This window comes from Elephas maximus, chromosome 21 (assembly GCF_024166365.1).
Source record: "Elephas maximus indicus isolate mEleMax1 chromosome 21, mEleMax1 primary haplotype, whole genome shotgun sequence".
NCBI classification, from domain to species: domain Eukaryota; kingdom Metazoa; phylum Chordata; class Mammalia; order Proboscidea; family Elephantidae; genus Elephas; species Elephas maximus.
Window position 1 is genome coordinate 64,081,359 of NC_064839.1, and position 19,717 is coordinate 64,101,075.

At 36.2% G+C, this 19,717-nt stretch overlaps 1 protein-coding gene across 4 annotated transcripts in view; it reads right to left on the reverse strand.

Moving 5' to 3' along the window:
* Positions 1-19,717, reverse strand: part of LOC126065113 (probable ATP-dependent RNA helicase DDX60) — a 103,243-nt gene that overhangs the window by 81,364 nt on the left and 2,162 nt on the right. For 2 of the 4 annotated variants that reach the window (XM_049864802.1, XM_049864803.1), the window contains exons 3-10: positions 16,428-16,532; positions 16,178-16,241; positions 15,322-15,511; positions 13,259-13,600; positions 10,971-11,087; positions 5,582-5,725; positions 3,732-3,890; positions 1,387-1,522 (exon numbers count right to left, since the gene is read on the reverse strand). In XM_049864802.1, coding sequence (XP_049720759.1) covers positions 1,387-1,522; positions 3,732-3,890; positions 5,582-5,725; positions 10,971-11,087; positions 13,259-13,600; positions 15,322-15,511; positions 16,178-16,241; positions 16,428-16,431 — 1,156 coding nt within the window. In that variant the 5' untranslated portion in view covers positions 16,432-16,532. The remainder of the gene's footprint in view (positions 1-1,386; positions 1,523-3,731; positions 3,891-5,581; positions 5,726-10,970; positions 11,088-13,258; positions 13,601-15,321; positions 15,512-16,177; positions 16,242-16,427; positions 16,533-19,717) is intronic. The other 2 variants (XM_049864805.1, XM_049864804.1) reach the window with 1 other exon arrangement.

Consider the following 19,717-nt stretch of genomic DNA (forward strand, 5'->3'; position numbering starts at 1 on the left):
TCTTCTTATCATATTTGATAAGTAAGTTTTAAAATTTTAACTATCTTAGCTAATAATGTTGTTGTCAGTTGCTGTCGAGTGACTCTGACTCCTAATGACCCCGTGTATGCAGAGCAGAACTGCCTCACAGGCTTTTCAAGGCCTATCTTCCAAGTCATCTCTGTGTGGGTTCAAACCGCCAACCTTCTGGTTAGTAGTTGAGCACTTAACTATTTGCGCCACCCAAGGACCCTAGCTAATAATAAAATCAAAGCAAACTCATTGCCTTGGAGTCAAATTTAAGTCATAGTGACCCTATAGGACAGAAAAGAACTGCCCCATAGGGTTTCCAAGGCTGAAATCTTTACGGAAGCGGACTGCCACATCGTTCTCCTATGGAGCAGCTGATGGATTCAAATAGCTGAATTTCCTTCCAGTCAGCAGCCACTGCACCACCAAGGCTCCTTAGCTAATAATAACAAATATTTATTCTTTAAGGTAATAAAAGATGTTATGTCAAACATAAGTTTACAATCAATACAATGATTTAAAGTATGATACTTGGGAAACTGAAAAAATTTGTGGTGGATTGCTAAATTTACATGTAGTTATTCTAATGCTTAACGTGAAGTAACATGAAGGAACCAAATCCTAGAGGTGAAAAATGTTTCAGTAATGCTCAATCAGTGATATTTTTCTAAAAATGTGTTTTATTTGTCCTTGACTATTAAGAAAACACCAGAAAATTTATTCTTTAAAAAAAAAACTCAAAGGAAGAAAAATAAATTGCATGTAAAAAAAACCCATCGCCATCTAGTCAATTATTACTCATAGCGACCTTATAGGACAGAGTAGATCTGCCCCACAGGGTTTCCAAGGCTGTAATCTTTATGGAAGCAGACTGCCACATCTTTCTTCTAAAGAGTGACCGGTGAGTTCAAGCGGCCAACCTTTCAGTTAGCAGCCAAACGCTGAACAACTACACCACTAAAAAAAAACTAGGACTCCTTAAATTGCTATAACAAATATATAAAGCAGCTTTAATTTCAGGGAAAAAAAAATCCTAAATCTCTAATTGTAGTGGAATGATTACATTAAAGACAATACTATGAAGAAGCATTATACATGTATTTAAATGAAAATTACAACGGTTAAAATTATGTGGAGAAGCCAAACACCCAAACAAATATTTTCTTCCAAAAATATTCTGGAGTAATATTAGTGAAGAAATGTTTTAAAACGGTGCACTCACTCTGATAAAAACTAAACAAAAATTATATACATACGCAACCAAAAACTGGAGAAAGAAAGATGATTGCTGAACTATGTATTAGAATTATAGTGCTTTTGAAATTTCCATTACTTTATAATGTTCATCTCTGAATAAAAGTATAACCATTGTGGTACCTTGAACATATTCATTTTCATAGTAAAAAGCAATATTCTTCAGCAAAGGCTCATCATTTAAGTCAGAAAGATGAGTTAAATCCAGATTCTCAAAAGTGTTTATATTACTTAGGATGAAATGATCACACCACTTTTTCTGAAAATTGAAAATAAATCCAAGTTATTGACAATTTTCATATTAGCAATAAACCACAGAATGACTTCGAACACTTCTATAATCCAACTGAAAGGGCTGTTTCGTTTCTAATTAATGAAACCCCACTCAGGCTGAGTAATGATGAAGGTTTCATGGCTTAAAAGATTAAAAAATCCCATTGCCCCTGAGTTAATTCCTACTAAGAGCAACCCTATAGGACCGAGTAGAACTGCCCCATAGAGTTTCCAAGGAGCACCTGGTAGATTCGAACTGCTGACCTTTTGGTTAGCAGCCGAATTCTTAACCACTGCACCACCAGGGCTCCAAAAGATTAAAGTTTAAAATAAAATCAAAACTGAACAAAAAACAAATTTTTCCCGAATTGGGGCAATCAGTATTTGACTCTTACTATTCTTTTTTTCCTCACGCTGTGATCCACAGATACAGACTAATGGCCACAAGAAGACACCTGCTTTCAAATGAGCCTCTGTTCTTTACTTAGGTTTTAGTATCTTCCAATTTTACTTTCAGGTCAAGACAGGGTTTTTTAAAGAGTAATTTTGATTGTTCAGAGATCAAGAAAATGCCAAATCCTTCAGATTCAAAGAACTGCATCCACCTACGCTTATGTACACCTATTGTGTTTATGATCGAGAGGCTATGTTCCTACCCAGCAGAAGCAGAATATCTTCACTGACCACACTTCACATTCACAGCAGACATGAGTGAGCAACCTCAGCAAGTGAGAACCCAGTCAACCTCTCAGTCAACGATAGTGTAGGGGGAATTAAGTTGAGAAGGGAAGACCTGAGGTGATTCTGATCAACCCTCCCTTGTTGATGAAAAACAAGCTCCTTTCCTAACGGGAACAACTGACTTCTCTGCATTGCCATGGATCTCCAACCCTGTGCCACTCAATAGAAATGTAACATGGACAAGCCTCACATATTAAATCTCCTACAACCAGAAAACCAAACTCATTACCGTCAAGTTGATACCGACTCATAGCAACCCTATAGGAGAGAGTAGAACTGCCTTGTAGTGCTTAAATTTCTTCAGGCCACATTTAAAAAAAAAAAAAAGAAAGAGATTTTAATATTTTAACTTAACCCAATATATCCAAAATATCTTTCACCATGTAATCAGTATAAAATATTAACAAGATATTTTACATTGTTTTTCATACTAAATTTTTGAAATCCAGGGTGTATTTTATTCTAAACAGCACATCTCAATTCAGGCTACGCATATTTCAAATTCTCAACTGTATGAACAGCTACTGTACGAACAGCCCAAATCTAACCTCAGGAGCAAGGGCAGCTACCCAAAGTTCACAATGAAGTCATTAATATCAAAGAAGGGGGGACCTCCCACCTAGAATGTAGCCTTTATCCACAAACTAAATAATGGGGAGTTATGAGTCAGAATCAACTTGACGGCACTAGGTTACTGGATGACAAGACATAGAGCAGTGGTTAGCAACGTCAGCATGCATCAGCCTCACCTGAACAGTTTGTTAAAACACAGATCACTGGGCCCCATCCTCAGAGCTTCTGATTCAGTAGGTCTAGTGTAGGCCTAAGAATATGCATTTCTAAGAAGTTCCCAGGCAATGCTGACGCTGCTGGTCCAGGGAATATTCTTTAAGAACCACCACCAGGTAGGTTACTCTCCCTGATCCTTCCCATCATGCCACTGGGTAAGCAGTCATATGTGAAAACGATGCAGTAGAAATTCCTCATTTTATTCACTTCACCCAAGAAGTGCCTCTAGTGTAGGCTACATGTGCCAAGATTTAGACTAAATGTCATGGAGCTATCCCTAAAGTCTTCAAGGTTTTCTAAATGTCCTTTATAAGAGACAAAAGCAATAAACTAATATATTGACTTTTTCTCAAGAACAGAACACAATAGCCACAAACAATCTTCTCTAGTTGATGACACAAACAGCTGATCATGTAAGAGATTTCAGGAATGAAAAACAGAGCGACTTTTCTCCATAGGTTAGGTATATATCATGGTTTTTGTTATTATGACCAAATACAGCTGTTAAAAATCAACAAAATGATTGACTTAAGCCATGAAACCTAAGGTCCCCAAACAGCTGACATTGCTCCAATAGAAAACTACTTTTGAAGGTGATTGTGGTTTTTATCTATCAAACCACTGAAACAAACAACAACAAAAAGACTAACAAAGAGTGTATTTACCATTTTAAAGAAAGTCTGAATGTCCTTAATCCAATGGGAAGTAACGAATCTAGCCCGAGCTCTTTGAGAAAGAGGTAAGTGGAGTAGAAAAGCCACACTGAGGCAATGCATTCTACACAAATCTTCCACCTCCTGCAGGGCTAAGTAATTATGATTCACCTGAATAGAAACAAACAGAAGGTAAGCCAGAGAACAGGCTAGGAACCAGCATAATTAACAGACGGCACAACAAAAGTGGACAACCACATTTTGTTGCATGGAATTACATATTATTACATTTTTCAATCTATGCTTTTAAGAAAGTCCTTCTCTTTATACATAAACCACTGCATTTACATGAAAGTGGGGGAAAAGACATCAGAAACTTCCAGCTTAAGAGCAGTTCATATAAACCATTTTTCAGGAGTTTCCATTGAGCCAAACTTAAATGAGCCGACCAAACAGCTAATAAAGTCATGAGACACACACATGAAAGGCTCTACTCCATTTAAGACATCCTATTTTTAAAGTAAGGTTTAAAATGTCCAGTGTGAGGTAACCAGGATGGTAACATACCTGAAGAATGTGTCCACTGAGATAAAGAGGAAATAAGTGGGCATATTTCACATCATGTGACAAATACCTCATACCCGTTGCCATTGAGTCAATTCTAACTCATAGTGACTCTACTGGACAGAGCAGAACTGCCCCATAGGGTTTCCAAGTAGCAGCTGGTGCATTCAGACTCCCAACCCTTTGGTTAGCAGCCAAGCCCTTAACCACTGCAGCTCCAAACATGCAGGTTTGCCTGTGAATTGAGTCTAAGACTTACTCAGGTTACCTTTACAGTGCCAAACAGGGTCTAATGATTAGACGTTCCAGACAGATAGATTTGGCTTTGTATCATTTTATGTGAGAACAATTAAAAATGGCAGGCCTAATCATGTAGAAAAGTTTCACAAAAAAAAGATTCAAGCATATATTGGTAAAGTAAATAGAAAGGAAGCTACGTAAAAAATGATGAGTCCTATCCAATTCTGAAATTATGGAAGAAAGAGGCAAAACTTCACTTTTTTTAGATAGGAATCTTCAGCCAAGATTCCCCCAGCACTCAGACTGTACACAAATTAGTAAGTGTACACGTGTGTGTTTGTATGCACATGTATGAGCACATCTATGTAGGGATGAGTGCTTAGTTGGGGAGAGAATCCATGCTAGTCAACAGTTTCTTAACAGGCCCTATAAGTCAAAAAGAAGGTTATGAACTTTAGTATCTTTCCAGTTGTAATGACACCAAGACACTAACTAGAACAGGAATGCTCTTTTAAAAGACAGTTTGTTATTTTGGAGCCAACACAAGACAGAACTGGGCTCAATTCGGATTGTGAATTTCTACCTATGATTTCAGGAATGTTACCTGGACTATCCAAGATCCCGCGTTACCATCTGTGGCACAGGGACAATAATGGCTCTGTTGAAATGCTGTGGTGAAAATTTAATGGCGCAATGTGTATAAAAAGCCCAGAATGTGGAAACGTAGTAGGCTCCCAACAAGTGCCACTTTCTTTTCTTCTCATTTCCTCTTTTGCTTTTTTTTTTGAGTGATTAGACAAATTAAATACGTACTAAGTGAAACAGCATAAAACAGCAAAGCACTGAATCATATAACAGCACAATAGATGTTTTCTTATAAACATAAACTCCAGGTTTTTCCCCTAGTTTCAAAAGTTTATGTAAATAAATTAAGGAAATAAATCATTAAGTACCAAATGAAGGAAACGGTAGATGAAAATCAATAAAACCAGAAAAGTGGAGAGCCACAGTACTGCCCAGTAAGGCGATGACTATCATACATATTGCATGTTAGTTACCTGACCAGAGGCAGTCTTCTTGCTGTTTTCCAAAAAGCGATGGTACATACTCAAGGACAGGGAGCATGAAGTAACACAAAAAACACGCCGAATGTCAGATCCTAGTGGCCAGAGCTGCTTAAGCAGAGACATACTCTTACATGCCTGTCACAGAAGAAAATTTTCAAATGTCATGGTATTTAGAAAATAGTAGAAATAATAGTAAATAGTATAAATACTAGAATGTTATAAATAGTAGAAATGAAAACAGCATAAAAAGTAGAAATGAAACACAAAGATGGAAGAACACTTGTATTATCGGAGACCTTGAAGAACAACAGTGAAACAACTCAAGTCATCTTATTAGAAGAAACCATAAAGAAAAAATGGAAAGATCTGACTACACAGACATGTAAATATGTCTGTTACAAAATGATGAACAAAATTTAAAAATGGGAAAATAATTACAATTATGTCGTGAGACCATTAAAAATTTAAATATGTAAAGAGCTCTTATAAATCAGGAAGAAAATGCCTAACAATATAAGGCATGAGTGGATAATTCAAAAATAAAAATAAATATTAATAAAATAGAAAAAAATTTCCAGCCTCCCTGTCAGTGGTTAAGAGCTCGGCTGCTAACCAAGACGTTGGCAGTTCAAATCCACCAGCTGCTCCTTGGAAACCCTATGGGGCGGCTCTACTCTGTCCTTTAGGGTCACTACGAGTCAGAATTGACTTCACGGCAATGGGTTATACGTGCATATACACATGCGTACATATGTAAATATTTACATATATACATAGTTTTTGGGGCTTCCATTTAGTTGAAGACAATAGAGTCCGTAGTAATCTACTCCCTAAAACCTCCATCCCAAATAACATAAAATATTTTTATAACTACACATAACTTGAGCAGTGAGAACAGTGATAGTGCAAAATAGTTGTGTGTAATAAATAATCAACAAAGTCCAGCTCTGCAATCCCTCATACTCCCATCCCACTTCAAGGCTTTGTAGTGGCCAGAGAGGGATGAAGAAAACTGCAGGAAACATGGAGGAGGGATGTTAGCAAAAAGTGAATTGGAACAACCACTAGAAAGAGTAAAGCTATCCTAAGTCCAAAAATATTTAAAAAGAAACCAGGCAGAATGGAGCACAGACTAAAAGAAGGAATGTCAATGTATGCTCAATGCAAAGGTCATTTGGCATATAAGGGAGCAAAAAAGTGGTTTAAAAAGACAGACGCCTTATAAAGGGCCAAACACATGATTTAAGGAATCAAGACTCCACTTAAAATGGCAAGTATGATTTAAAAGAATGTTGTCATGATTGCTGTGTACAGTCAAGTCAATTCTGACTCACGGTGACCTACAGGACAGAGTAGAAGAGCCCCATAGGTTTCCTAGACTGTAATCTTTATGGGAGCAGATCACCAGGTCTTGTCTCCCATGTAGCCACCGGTAGGTTCAAAGCAAGACAGGAACTATTTAAGCAGGCAATTTTCAAAACAACATACTTGGCGGGGCTGGGGTGGGGGGTGCATGTATCTATAAGGAAGGGAGAAGTATCCTTTAGTAATCAAGTGGTGAAGGGGAAGGAAAAACAAAGGAGAATATTTAGGGCTCTGAAAGATAAAAGAAAACCACAAAATCAGAGAACTCAACCTCCATCAAAATAAATCAAAAAACAAAAACCATGCCCATCATGCTTGGACTGTGCTAGACTGACAGGAAACGGCATTGTTAAATTAGGAGTCTTGTTAACACATCTCAATGTCATAAAAATGAATAAAAGGAAAGAAAAATATCTAGAGGAATAATGGGGAAAAAAGTAGCAGGAAACGAAATTGCACACAAATCAACTGAGGAAAATCTATTCCACCACCACTATAAAAAAGTAATATCAACCATAAAGCAAAAGAAATATCCAGCTCTATGTACCATATATAACTAAATATACACAATCATTTGAGAATATAAAAACCGTCTTTATTTAGCAACCCATAAACAAGAAACAGAACTGGAAAAAAAAAAAAAGGGAGAAAATGAACAAAATTTTTCATTTAACTCATAAAATTCATGTTAACAGCAGTTGTGTTAGAAATAAAAAATTAACTGTAAGATGCCCAAAGAACAGTCTCAATAAACATGTATTAAGAGGCATTGAAGAACAGTAAGAAAATAACCAAGAATATGAAAATCACATAAAGAAAGACATAAAAAGAGTCAGAGAGAAAATAGCAGAAATGGAAAGCAGATACAGATGGAACAATATTGTATTATCTGGAGACCCTACAGAAGAACAACGAAACAACAGAACAGAGCTAATATTTAAAATGTCAGTCCAAGAAAACCCACCATAGGCAATAGATGGTTGTTAAAGGAGGCTGGGGGGATAAAAAAAATTCATAAACCAGATAATGAAAGCTAATAAAAACACAGGGCATTAAAAAAGGTATTAAGTACAAACATAATTACCATAACAAAAATGCAAAACCGCCTACATCCAAAAAAATTCTTTTAAATAAAATAGCACAAAATACAAAGCTCATCATTCAAAGACACCAAAATACACTTCATTAGAAAATTTTATGATAGCGTCAAGACCAAAAGTGGAAAAAAGTATGCCAGGCAAACAGAAACAAGAAGAGAGCAGGGGGCAGCAATCTTGATATCATGCTAAGTAGAATGTAAGCTCAAAAGCATTAAATGTGAAAAAGTACACTCCATTATTCTAAAAGCTACGATATGTAATGAAGATACCATCCTTATAAATATTTATGTACCACATAACACAGCAGCCATCTTTATAGTGCAAAAGCTACAGAAGATACAAGGAAATACACACAGAAGCACACTAATAATAAAAGAACTTAATACGCCACATTCAGTACAGTAGAAATCAAGTTGACAAAACGTAAGTAAGGAGACAGAACAACATAAGTAAGGACACAGATAACTCATAATCAATAGAGTAGATCTTATAGATCAAAGTCTACATTCTGGTGAAACGGATACTTATTCTTCTTAAGTGTCCCTACACATCCACAAAAGTTTATCACATATTAGATCACAAAGAAAACGTCAGTAACTTCCGTAAGTAGAGTTACTACGAACAGCACACTGATCACAATGCAATAGAAGTAAAATTTACTTAAAAAAAAAAAAGTTCTCTTAGAAAAAAATGGGAGAAATCACTAATATATAAAATATAAAAAGACAAGGGAAAATAACCATGGAAATATAAGGGTTTAGTTAAAAGTCATAAAAAGCTACTTGTTAAGTAACTATCCCACAAAAAAAGCACCGAGGCCCAGATGATTTCACAGGAGAATTCTATCAAAACTTCAAAGACCAGAGAGTCTGGATGCTCCACAAATTATTCCAGAATATTGAAAAGAAAAGGGAAAACATTCTAATCTCTTTTACGAAAGAAGTATAATACTGATCTGTAAACCCGACAGACGGCACAAAGAAAGAAAACTACAGGATACCATTCATGCATATTGATGCAAAAAATCTCAACAAAATATTAACAAACAGAATCCAACACCACGTAACAAAAATAATACACCATAACCAAGTGGGATTCATTTCAAGAATGCAGAATTGGTTCGATATTGGGAAATAACATAATATTATACACCATATTAATAAAGCTAAAGAAAAAAAATCATATGATTATATCTGCGAATTTGAAAAGGGCAAAGCCTTTGACAAAATTCAACACCTATTCATGACAAAAAAAAAAAAAACACTGAAGAAAATAGGAACTGAGGGCTACTTTCTTAACATTATAAAGCCCGTATCTGATTGAATGGGGAGGTACTAGATGCATTTCCACTAAGATCAGGAACAAGGCAAAGATGCCCAATACCTCTGCTACTATTCAACAGTGTACTAGATTTATTTACTGATGCTATTAGACATGAAAAAGCAATTTACAGGCATAAGAAAGGGTAAAAAAAAGTAAAACAGTACCTACAGGCGATATAACACTAAACACAGAAATCCCCAGAGAATCAATGATAAAACTAATCCAAAAAATTAAAAGTAAAAAAAAAAAAAATTAATGAGGTGTCAGGATATAAAATTAACTTGCAAAAATCTATAGCATTCATACGGCCAAACAATAAAGAGAGAACATCCCATCTACAATAACAACCAAAAAAATCAAATGCTTAAAGAATAAAATTAACAAGAAATGTACAAAACATATATCAGGAAAAGTTTTTAATACTTCCGAAAGACACAACAGTAGACTTGAACAAATGTAAAAACACCCCCTCTTCTTGTACAGAATGACTCAACATTATGAAGATGTCAGTTCTCCTTAGTTTAATCTGTAAATTCAATTGAATACAATGAAAGCACCAAAAAGATATTTATTTTTTAGTTAGATAAGTGAATAAAAATTCTTACAGAATAAAGAAACTGGAGAGATAGAACAGGACTTCCCTACGATAGATTCCAATTAAGGAAAGAATAAAACAGAAAATCACCATTAGGTAAAAACATCAGTAATAACTGTTGCAGACAAGGTCCACTGATGGATGCTAAAACTAATTAGCAAAGTGTAAGAAAAAAATAGGATTGTCATGTCGCACAGCATCGCCCTCAGAATGTCTATTAACTCCAAAGGGAAAGATAGCGACTTCGTGGCAGCGAAAGCTGACTGGCACCACGTTCACGAGTATCAACGTATATCAACATCATGAACCCCTTGATACAAGGCAATGAGGACATAACCTCAGCTCTGTGGTATTCTTGCAAAAAAATGCATAACCTCATTCCAATCGTAAGAAAACATCAGACAACCCCAAATTGAGGGACATTCAAAAAATAACTGACCAATACTCTTCAAAAGTGTCAAGAATATGAAAGACAAGGAGAGACTGAGAAACTGTTACAGGTTGGAGGAGAATAAAGAGAAATAACAACTAACTGCAAGTAGGATCCTGGAGAGGTTTCTGAAAGAGAAAAAGGACATTAGAGGAAAACCAAGTGAAATTCAAATCAAGTTAGTTAATAGTATTTTACCCACTGCTGTCAAGTCGACTCTGACCCATAGCGCCCCTAGAGGACGGAGTAGAACTGCCCTATAGTGTTCCCAAGGCTGTAATCTTCACAGACGCCGACTGCCACATCTTTCTCCCATGGCATAGCTGGTGGGTTCGAACCCCTGGCCTTTTGGTTAGCAGAAAAGCGCTTAACCACTGTACCACAAGGGCTTCTTTAGTAGTACCGTACCAATGTTAACTTCCTACTTTTGATCAATGTACCGAAGTCATGTAAGCAGTTAACATTAGGGGAAGCTGGGTGAGAATATAGGAATTCTAACATTTTTGCAACTTTTGTACAATTAAAAAATTAGTTCAAAATACAAAGGTTTCTAAAAAGTTTCAGTACCTCTTTCATCATATCCGTCGAAGAAAAACCTTTAAAAAGAGGTGCTAATTTTAAAACTCTATCATTTTCCAATTGTTTAATCAGGGTTTTGTAAGCATCCTCAATCTTCTTTTCATTCTGGAAAAGGGAGGAAGGTCACACAAACTGTCATAAATAAAATATTTAATTATTCTCTAGCTTCAGAAAATCAGGTATTTACGTCACAGTTACGTTACAATGTATTTCTAGGTAAAAAAATATACACTCGTGTAATTGCACATAGTCGGTAATGTTTTCAAAGCCTGCTAAAAAGTACTCATTCCTCTTTGCCAAATTCAATTTTTGTCTAGGGATAGAGTGCATTTAATATTTTAATAGTTTCATGAAGGTATAATTACTATAACATAAAATTCACTGAAGTGATTAAATCAGTAATTTTTCATAAATTTACAGAATTGTACTACCCTCATCACAATCTAATTTCAGAACATTTTCAACATCCCCAAAAGAAACACCCTACCGGCATTATATCTTTATTTTGAACATTTTCAAGCACGCATATAAACAATAACATAACTTTCCCCCAAGTACCTATCACTCAGCAACAGCCATTATCAACATACAATGATTTTTAATTGTATTTCACATAGTCCTCAAACTGATGAAAAAAACAACCTCGTTAAGGTGACTATTCAATAAATTAGGAAATAAATTATTTTATAAAAAAATTAAGTCCTCTATTTAAAAAATAAAAATTAATAACATTCTTCTTAAGGAAAGATTGTTTAACAAGCACTCTTAAAACTCAGACTCAAGAACTGCTCACACAGAAGATCAACTGACAGCAGGATTTCCTCCCAGTACAAAGCTGAAGCCTTGGACTTTTCAGGCTCACAGTAGGCAACCTGAGCTGGAAACAGCTCAAAGACCGGAGTGCAAACTAAAGCAAAATAACGACCTCATCGCATTTGGATATCTCTCAACACCACGAGCAGAGTCACACAATTATCAAAGAGTACAAATGCTAATTGGTTCAAAAATCATTTTAATAAGATATAGCCTTATCTCCATATTCAGAATTCACTGAGTAGTGAAAAAAAAATTTTTTAGTGAAAATTACAACAAAAGCTAATTTTACTTATAAACTCAGCATGCATTTTTTACTCCCAAAATTTAAATACGCCAATTATCAAATGCACTGATAAAACGAAATAGTAAGATCACAGAACTAAAACTTTAAATACTCTGAAAATTCTACAGAATAACAACGCTAAAAAATAAAATTATCTCCTTTTTTTCTTTCCTTCTCAATTAAGCTTCTTCATTGTTTTCTCATTAAAGGCCACCACACTAGCCACCATCTCACCAGTGTTTAACACTTCCGGCCTTCATTAGCTTGGAAGCCGTATCTGACAAAACAATTAAACACAAAAGGGCTGGAGTCAGTCTGCCTCTTTTCAAATCAATTCTTTGTTATTCATTTGGTGCTGATCAGGAGGGCATGAGTTATACAAGTACCCATTTCCTCATCTGTAAAACAGACTGAACTAACATACCTACCTTCGAGGACTGTTATAAAGGGGTTAAATAAAGTAATTCACTGTTATGACAATAAAAACCAAAACCAAACCCCCTGCTGTTGAATCAATTCCAACTCACAGTAACCCTGTAGGACAGAGTAGAACTGCCCCATAAGTTTCCGGAGGCTGTAAATCTTTACAGACCCAGGCTGCCACATCTTTCTCCCGTGGAGCGGCTGGTGGGTTCGAACCGCAGACCTTTCAGTTAGCAGCCTAAGTTCTTAACCACTGCACTACCAAGGCTCCGTTATTAGCAATACCAAAAAACCAAAACCAAACCCAGTGCCGTCGAGTCGATTCCAACTCATAGCAAAACTCAGTACCAGTGCTGTCAAGTCGATGATATCATAGCAATAAAAAAATATATAAATTTTTTTTTTTTTTTTAGTGCTCAGTAAATGACTACTTTGTAATTATTGGGGCCCTGGTGGCACAGTGGTTAAGAGCTCAGGCTGCTAACCAAAAGACTGGCAGTTTGAATCCACCAGCTGCTTTTTGGAAACCCTATGGGGCAGTTCTATTCAGTCCTACAGGGTCTCCCTGAGTCAGAATCAACTCAACAACAATGGGTTTGGTTTGGGGTTTTCTTTGTAATTATTATCATTTTTATTCATCTCTCCGTTAAACTTGTGATAATTTCCATGGAAGAAGAAGAAAGAAAATTGAGTCAAGTCATTCAGGAAATTTTGTAAAATCTCAGGAGAAAATTGCTGTTGAGTTATACATTACCATTTTGAAGAATATTTGGTTTTTATGCTTGCTTGGCAGAAGGTATGCATAAAGTCGGAGAATATCAGACTCCTGTCCTGAAGAAAGCACAACATTGACCTTCATTCCCCAAGAATGCATGATTAAAAAGTTGAAAAGGTATGTCTGTACATCATTCAGGCCTTCATCTGAAACTATCAGGAAATACGGATAACGCTCTTCCAAGAAATATTCCCACTCTGGAGATAAGCATCCTGAAAATTCAGTTTGAACATCAATGGTGGTATTACGCTGAAGATGAAGAATTAAAGCACTTCTCAAAGGAAGAAGTTCAGGAAAACTTATATATGCATATTCAGCATCCTGTAGGGTAGAGGGGAGGTACATGATTTTGAAATTATCATTCAGTAGCTTATTAGTTTAGCTGGTTAACACATATCATTAACGGCATTAAGGGAATAGGATCCAACCCAGTTTCGTTCTGGTTTAAAGTCAGGAAATAGACTTTTAAGCCTTGATGTCATTTCAACTAATGTTTGTCATTAATCACAATTTGGATTTAAACACAGAGTGCTCAGGGCTTATCATACTTTCCTTTCGCACTCTCTAATTTTTTCCTCTCCAATCCCATTTCAAAAAGAAAAAGGACAGAAAAATCTAAATGTAGAATCCAAAAAAAAAGACCCACTGCCACCAAGTTGATTCTGACTCATAGTGACCCTACAGGACAGAGTAGAACTGCCCCACAGGGTTTCCAAGGAGCAGCTGGTAGATTCGAACTGCTGACCTTTTGGTCAGCAGATGTAGCTCTTAACTACTGCATCACCAGGGCTCGAAAAAAAAATGGTGAATATAAATTATCTGGAGTGGGAAACTGAGGTGGATCTCTTTGTTAGGGAGGACTGTTGCAGGTCATTGTGACTTTTAATTAAGCAGTAGAGGTTATTCTCAGCAGAACAAAACCTATAATTCACTAAGCTAGATTATAAACATTAGACCAGCATCCTGACTCTTTACTCAGAACACTGCTTGCAACCAGCAACAATGCTCAAATAATAATAATAAACTGAATTGCAAAATGATTGAACAGATATATACCAAAATCCTTAAGAGTAATAAAATCCTTCAGGAACAGGATGGGGAAGGTATGCTAGTGGTTATACATATCTGTGATGGTGAATTTTATGTGCCAATTTAACTAGGCTATGATTCCCAGGGGTTTGGCCAAACACTAGTCTAGCTGCTGTTCCATAACTTAATGTAATGTAATGTAATGATCCTCCACAAAGTAATTTAATGTAATCAACTAACCAGTTGAAAAGAGAGTTGCCTTAATATGTGTTCTGCCTTCAGGTCATAGCTATTTTGGCAGAACTCTCTTTTTCTTCACTATGCACTCCTTCTGTCACTTGACCTACAGATCCTGGGATACAAACCTGAAGGCATCTTCAGCCAAGAGCCTGACCTACAGATTTTGGACTTGCCAGTCCCCCACAATCCTGTGAGCCAAATGCTTGAAGTAAACCGGTCAATGTGTATGTGTGTTTCTCTCATACATATATATATATATATATATATATTCACCAATTCTGTTTCTCTAGAGAAACTTAAGATGATAATATCTGTATTTAAATGGCTAAATTTGATTGAATCATAAGATAATTTTAAAAAAGAAAAACAAGACATAGTATTCTCTTGGGGATATTCACTAAAGAGTAAACAATAATGACACAGGTTAGCGAGTCTACCATTCTTTTTGGCTCAAAACTGCTGAGGTTTGAAGATAAAAGTAATCCTCAGAGCTGGAGGACTAGAGTCCAGAGATGAACCAGGCTGCTACTGAGGAGATTTCTCACGCTCGAGGTCCTTACAATGTATTCCATCATTATGAGTAAAAGATAATCCTAAATGTAATAATCTCTGGATACCAGGATTACGAGCAACTTTCTCTATTCCTCTCTTCAAATTTTCTGAATTTTTATAGATTACTTTGTAAAAAGAAAACATTACTTATAACATAATTTAGTGGATTTTAGTTTTTGTTCTATCATAGAAAATCATTCAACTCAACTGTTAGAGGTTACCTTGAAGAAAACGATGGCAAACTGTCCTCCCTTACTCATAAGATCCACAAGATAGCGTTCAACCAGGTAGAAGAAGTGGAGACTCTGCCCCAGGTTTAATGATTTCTCACAGAGGCACGTGATAAGTAATGAATCGCCATCAATCACAAAAAATTCAGATTCAACAAAATCATTGAATAAACTGGAATATCTAAAATGAAAGACAAAAATCACATACAGATTAAATAATTCCCAATAAAAGCTAAGGCTTTTCAAATATATTCATATGCATAAGTATCCTTCATAAGAAGAAGGTAGGATCATTACCATTTTATAGATAAGTAAACTGAGGCTCTGAAAGATAGAACAAATTATCCAAGGCCACGTGGCATGGTCTGGATCGTACTTAAGAACACCTGACTTTAATATCTGTATTCTGAATGTAAAACCAGTAACCAGTGGCTGTGAATTGACTCCAACGCATGGCAACGCCATGTGTGTCAAAGTGGAACTGTGCTCCATAGAGTTTTCAAGGGCTGATTTTTCACAAATACCTCATCAGGCCTTTCTTCCCAGGCATCTCTGAGTAGGCTCAAATCTCCAACCTTTTAGTTAGCAGTTGAGTGCCTTAACTATTTGCACCACTCAAATAGTTACCTTATTATTTTTATTTCATCAATCTCATTCCTCCATAAAGCAATACGTTCATTGACAGCCATAGTCAAAAAAAGCAAGAAAAAGCAATTTCCACCACCACCAAACAACTCTAAAAGGGCTATCTTGAGAGATAAAATATATCTTTAAAGCCAAATAAGATATATAGGGAATATGACTTCCCAACTCTTTATTTATTATTTATTACTACCAAAATACTCACTCAGCTTTTGGCATTTCCTCCAAAATGAACTGTGAGATTTTCTCTAAAAACATTGTGTACTCTTCTAAACATAAAACGAAGAGAAAGAAAATGTATTATTTTCAAACATCAATCTTTTATAATGAAGCTATCATTTGGTTATTATTTGGGAAAGAAGAAACAGTAATACCATTTTTTTTAATTCCATTAAATCTATGCAGCTTATGGAATCATTGTTTATAATCTATAAAAATTATAAATTGAAAATTACCCATTCTTGCTGCTCTATGTGCCTCTAATCAGAACTGGTAAATAGTAAATATAGCAAGTTTACTTTAGTATCTTTAAATGGCAGTTATTAATACAAATGGCAGACCTAAAATAAAAGAAAAATAAAAATAATTGGTTTATTCCTTCAACAAATATATATTGAATGATCACTATGTGTTAAACAAAATGTTGTTGTGGTTACTTGTAGCCGAGCTGGATCCAACTCATGGTGACCCCATGTGTTACAGAGTAGAACTGCTTCATAGGGTTTTCTTGCCTGTAATCACAAGGGAAGCAGATCACTAGGCCTTTTCTTCTGTGGTACTGCTGGGTGGGCTTAAACTGCCAATCTTTAGGTTAACAGTGGAGCACAAACTGTGGGAAACTGAGCACCACCTTGGGAAATGTTAGGCACTGGGAACACAAGAACAACAAAAGTCAACATGATGTCAGTCTTCATGGACCTAGCATCTATCAGATAATCATAGACACAATAGAAAATTGCACATGTGGCTAAGTCAGAGAGGTCAGAGGACACTTCCCTAAAGAAGTAATGCTTGAGCTGAGTTCTGAAGGATAAAACAAGAATTAAGGAAAAAAAGAAAGCGAGAGAGAGAAAATAACATTGCAGGCAGGGGGAATATCATATGTAAAAATCATGTGTCATGAAGATGTGTGGATGAAACCAGACTCCCAGAAGAAGCCAGTCTTGCTGGAGTACAGAGAGTGAAAGGAAGACTTTTTTAGCTAAAAACCAAAAAAAACCAAATCCACTGCCGTCAAGTCGATTCCGACTCATAGCGACCCTACAGGACAGAGTAGAACTGCCCGATAGAGTTTCCAAGGAGCGCCTGGTGGATTTGAACTGCTGACCTCTTGGTTAGCAGCCTTATCACTTAACCACTAAAAAGTTTAAAGAAATAGAGGGACATGCTGAGCCTTTAAAGGTACGTTGTAGAATTTTCTTCTTCATAAGCAAAATAAAAAATAAGCAATTGACGGGTTTTAATCAGGCGATACTATGATTACCTTTGCATTTCTAAAAGATTACTCTGGCCGAGGTACAGAGTAAGCCCTGGTGGCGTAGTGGTTAAGAGCTCAGCTACTAACCAAAAGGTCAGTAGTTCAAATCCTCCAGCTGCTCCTTGGAAAGTCTATGGGGCAGTTCCACTCTGTCCTATAAGGTCGCTATGAGTCAGAACCGACTCAACAGCACCTAACAACAACAACTGGGAATACAAGAACAACAAAAGTCAACAGGATGTCAGTCCTCATGTACTGATAACAACACCCAAAAGGTACAGAGAATAGAAAGGGCATGAGCAAAGTTCAAATTTCTGCTGGCAGAGAGAAAGTTGTTTTTCAGGAGAGTAACATGGTAATTTCATATCATACGGGCAGTCCCTGGATTACAAACGAGTTCAGTTGCTAAATCTGACTTAAGTCAAATTTATAGTAAGTCAAAAAGTTAGATACAGTTTGTATCTAACATCACTCAGTCAAATGTTTGTCTTAGTATATAGTATATAGTGTGCCTTTCTATGCATAAAAAACTTTAAAGAACACTTCCAGATAAACTAAAACATATTCAACATAATAATACAGTAATAATAATGTCTTGATGCACGTCAAAGTAACATCCATTTGTTATTACTAACCATTGAATGTACCTCGAATTTTTAACATAATAGGTTTTACAGGGGTTGGTTTGTAACTACAGGTTGTTTGGAAGTTGGATGCTCATCACTGGGGAATTGCCTGTACAATTTAATGGTAGTTTGATCTAACAGAGCTAGAGATATGTGGACTTACCTGAGGGATATTCAGTAGATGAGTTTGACATAATTTTGGAATGGATTGGATATAAGTGGACAGGAAAGGACAGAGGGAGCTGTCAAGGATGACTTAGGATTCTATCGTATGCAACAGATTGATGACTAAGTCATTCCATGGATAGGAAACTTTGGACCAAGACTACATTTCAAGGAAAGACCATAAGTTCATTTGTGTATAGTCTGAGTTGCTTTTGCGTTTCCATAGAACATGTCACATAAGCAGTTGAATATATAGGTCTAAAAGTCAAACACATGGTCTACATGAGATCTAAAGTGTGAGTCATTTGTGTATTAATGGTGATTGAGGCCCTTGGTATGGTTGAACTTGCTTCAACAGGGGCAGAGAGCACCATGGGAAAAGAGACCCAAAAATCCAGTCTTGAGGATCACTAATATTTAATAAATGGCAGGAGAGAGGAAAGTCTCCATAAGTAACTCAGAAAGAACTGCCAAAGAGGTAGAAGAAAATGCACTTGTCCAATCTGTCCAATACCAAGACATTCCTCAAATATGCCATATAGTGTGACAGGACTTTAAAACATTAAATATGCAGACAGACAGAGCTAGAGGTTCATAATTCATGCCATTAAAGAACATATAATAGGAAAGTACACACTGATATGAAGTATTAAAATAATAATGCAAGGTAGCATATGACTGTAGAAATGAGTAAATCATAAGAATAAGAAATAATTATGGGCTGGGGTGGTTAGGAAAGACTTAATGAAAACAGAAGTTTAAGCATGGTCTACCATGAATGGGAAAGCCTGTGTGTACCCTGCTTGTTGGTATTTTTTTAGTTAGACAAGTGAATAAAAATTCTTACATAATAAATAAACAGGAGAGATAGAACAGAACTTCCCAACGATAGAATTCCAATTAAGGAAAGAATGAAACAAAAAATCACCATTAGGTAAAAACATCAGTAATAACTGTTGCAGACAAGGTCCACTGATGGATGCTAAAACTAATTAGCAAAGTGTAATCAGTTAGTCCATCTTTTCTCAAAAGTGTATAGAGCATCTACTCATCATCAAGTATTGTACTTGCTGCGACACATGCAAAAACACAACCATGGTCCTATTCCCTTACAACCTGGTGAGGATTTAAAGAGAATTACCAAAGCAAACATTACAATATAATGTGTTGAGTTCTCTGGCAGAAATGGCACAGCAAGCCGTCAAAGAATTGACGAGTTCCTCAATTAGACTGAAGGGGTTGGGGCACTGTGTTCTGAGAACAAGTTGAAAAGATGATGAATCACGGAAGCATGTTGGGGAAAATAAGAGATATAGAGGATGTCATTCCATATAGCAGAAACAGCACCAATTTAATGCACAGATAAATGAGACTACCTGACATGTTTGAGATTCTGCAGGTTGTTCTGCGTGGCATAGCACTGGGGGACTTGAAAAGGTGTGTATGGACCAGATTATAAAGAATCTTGTGTTCATGT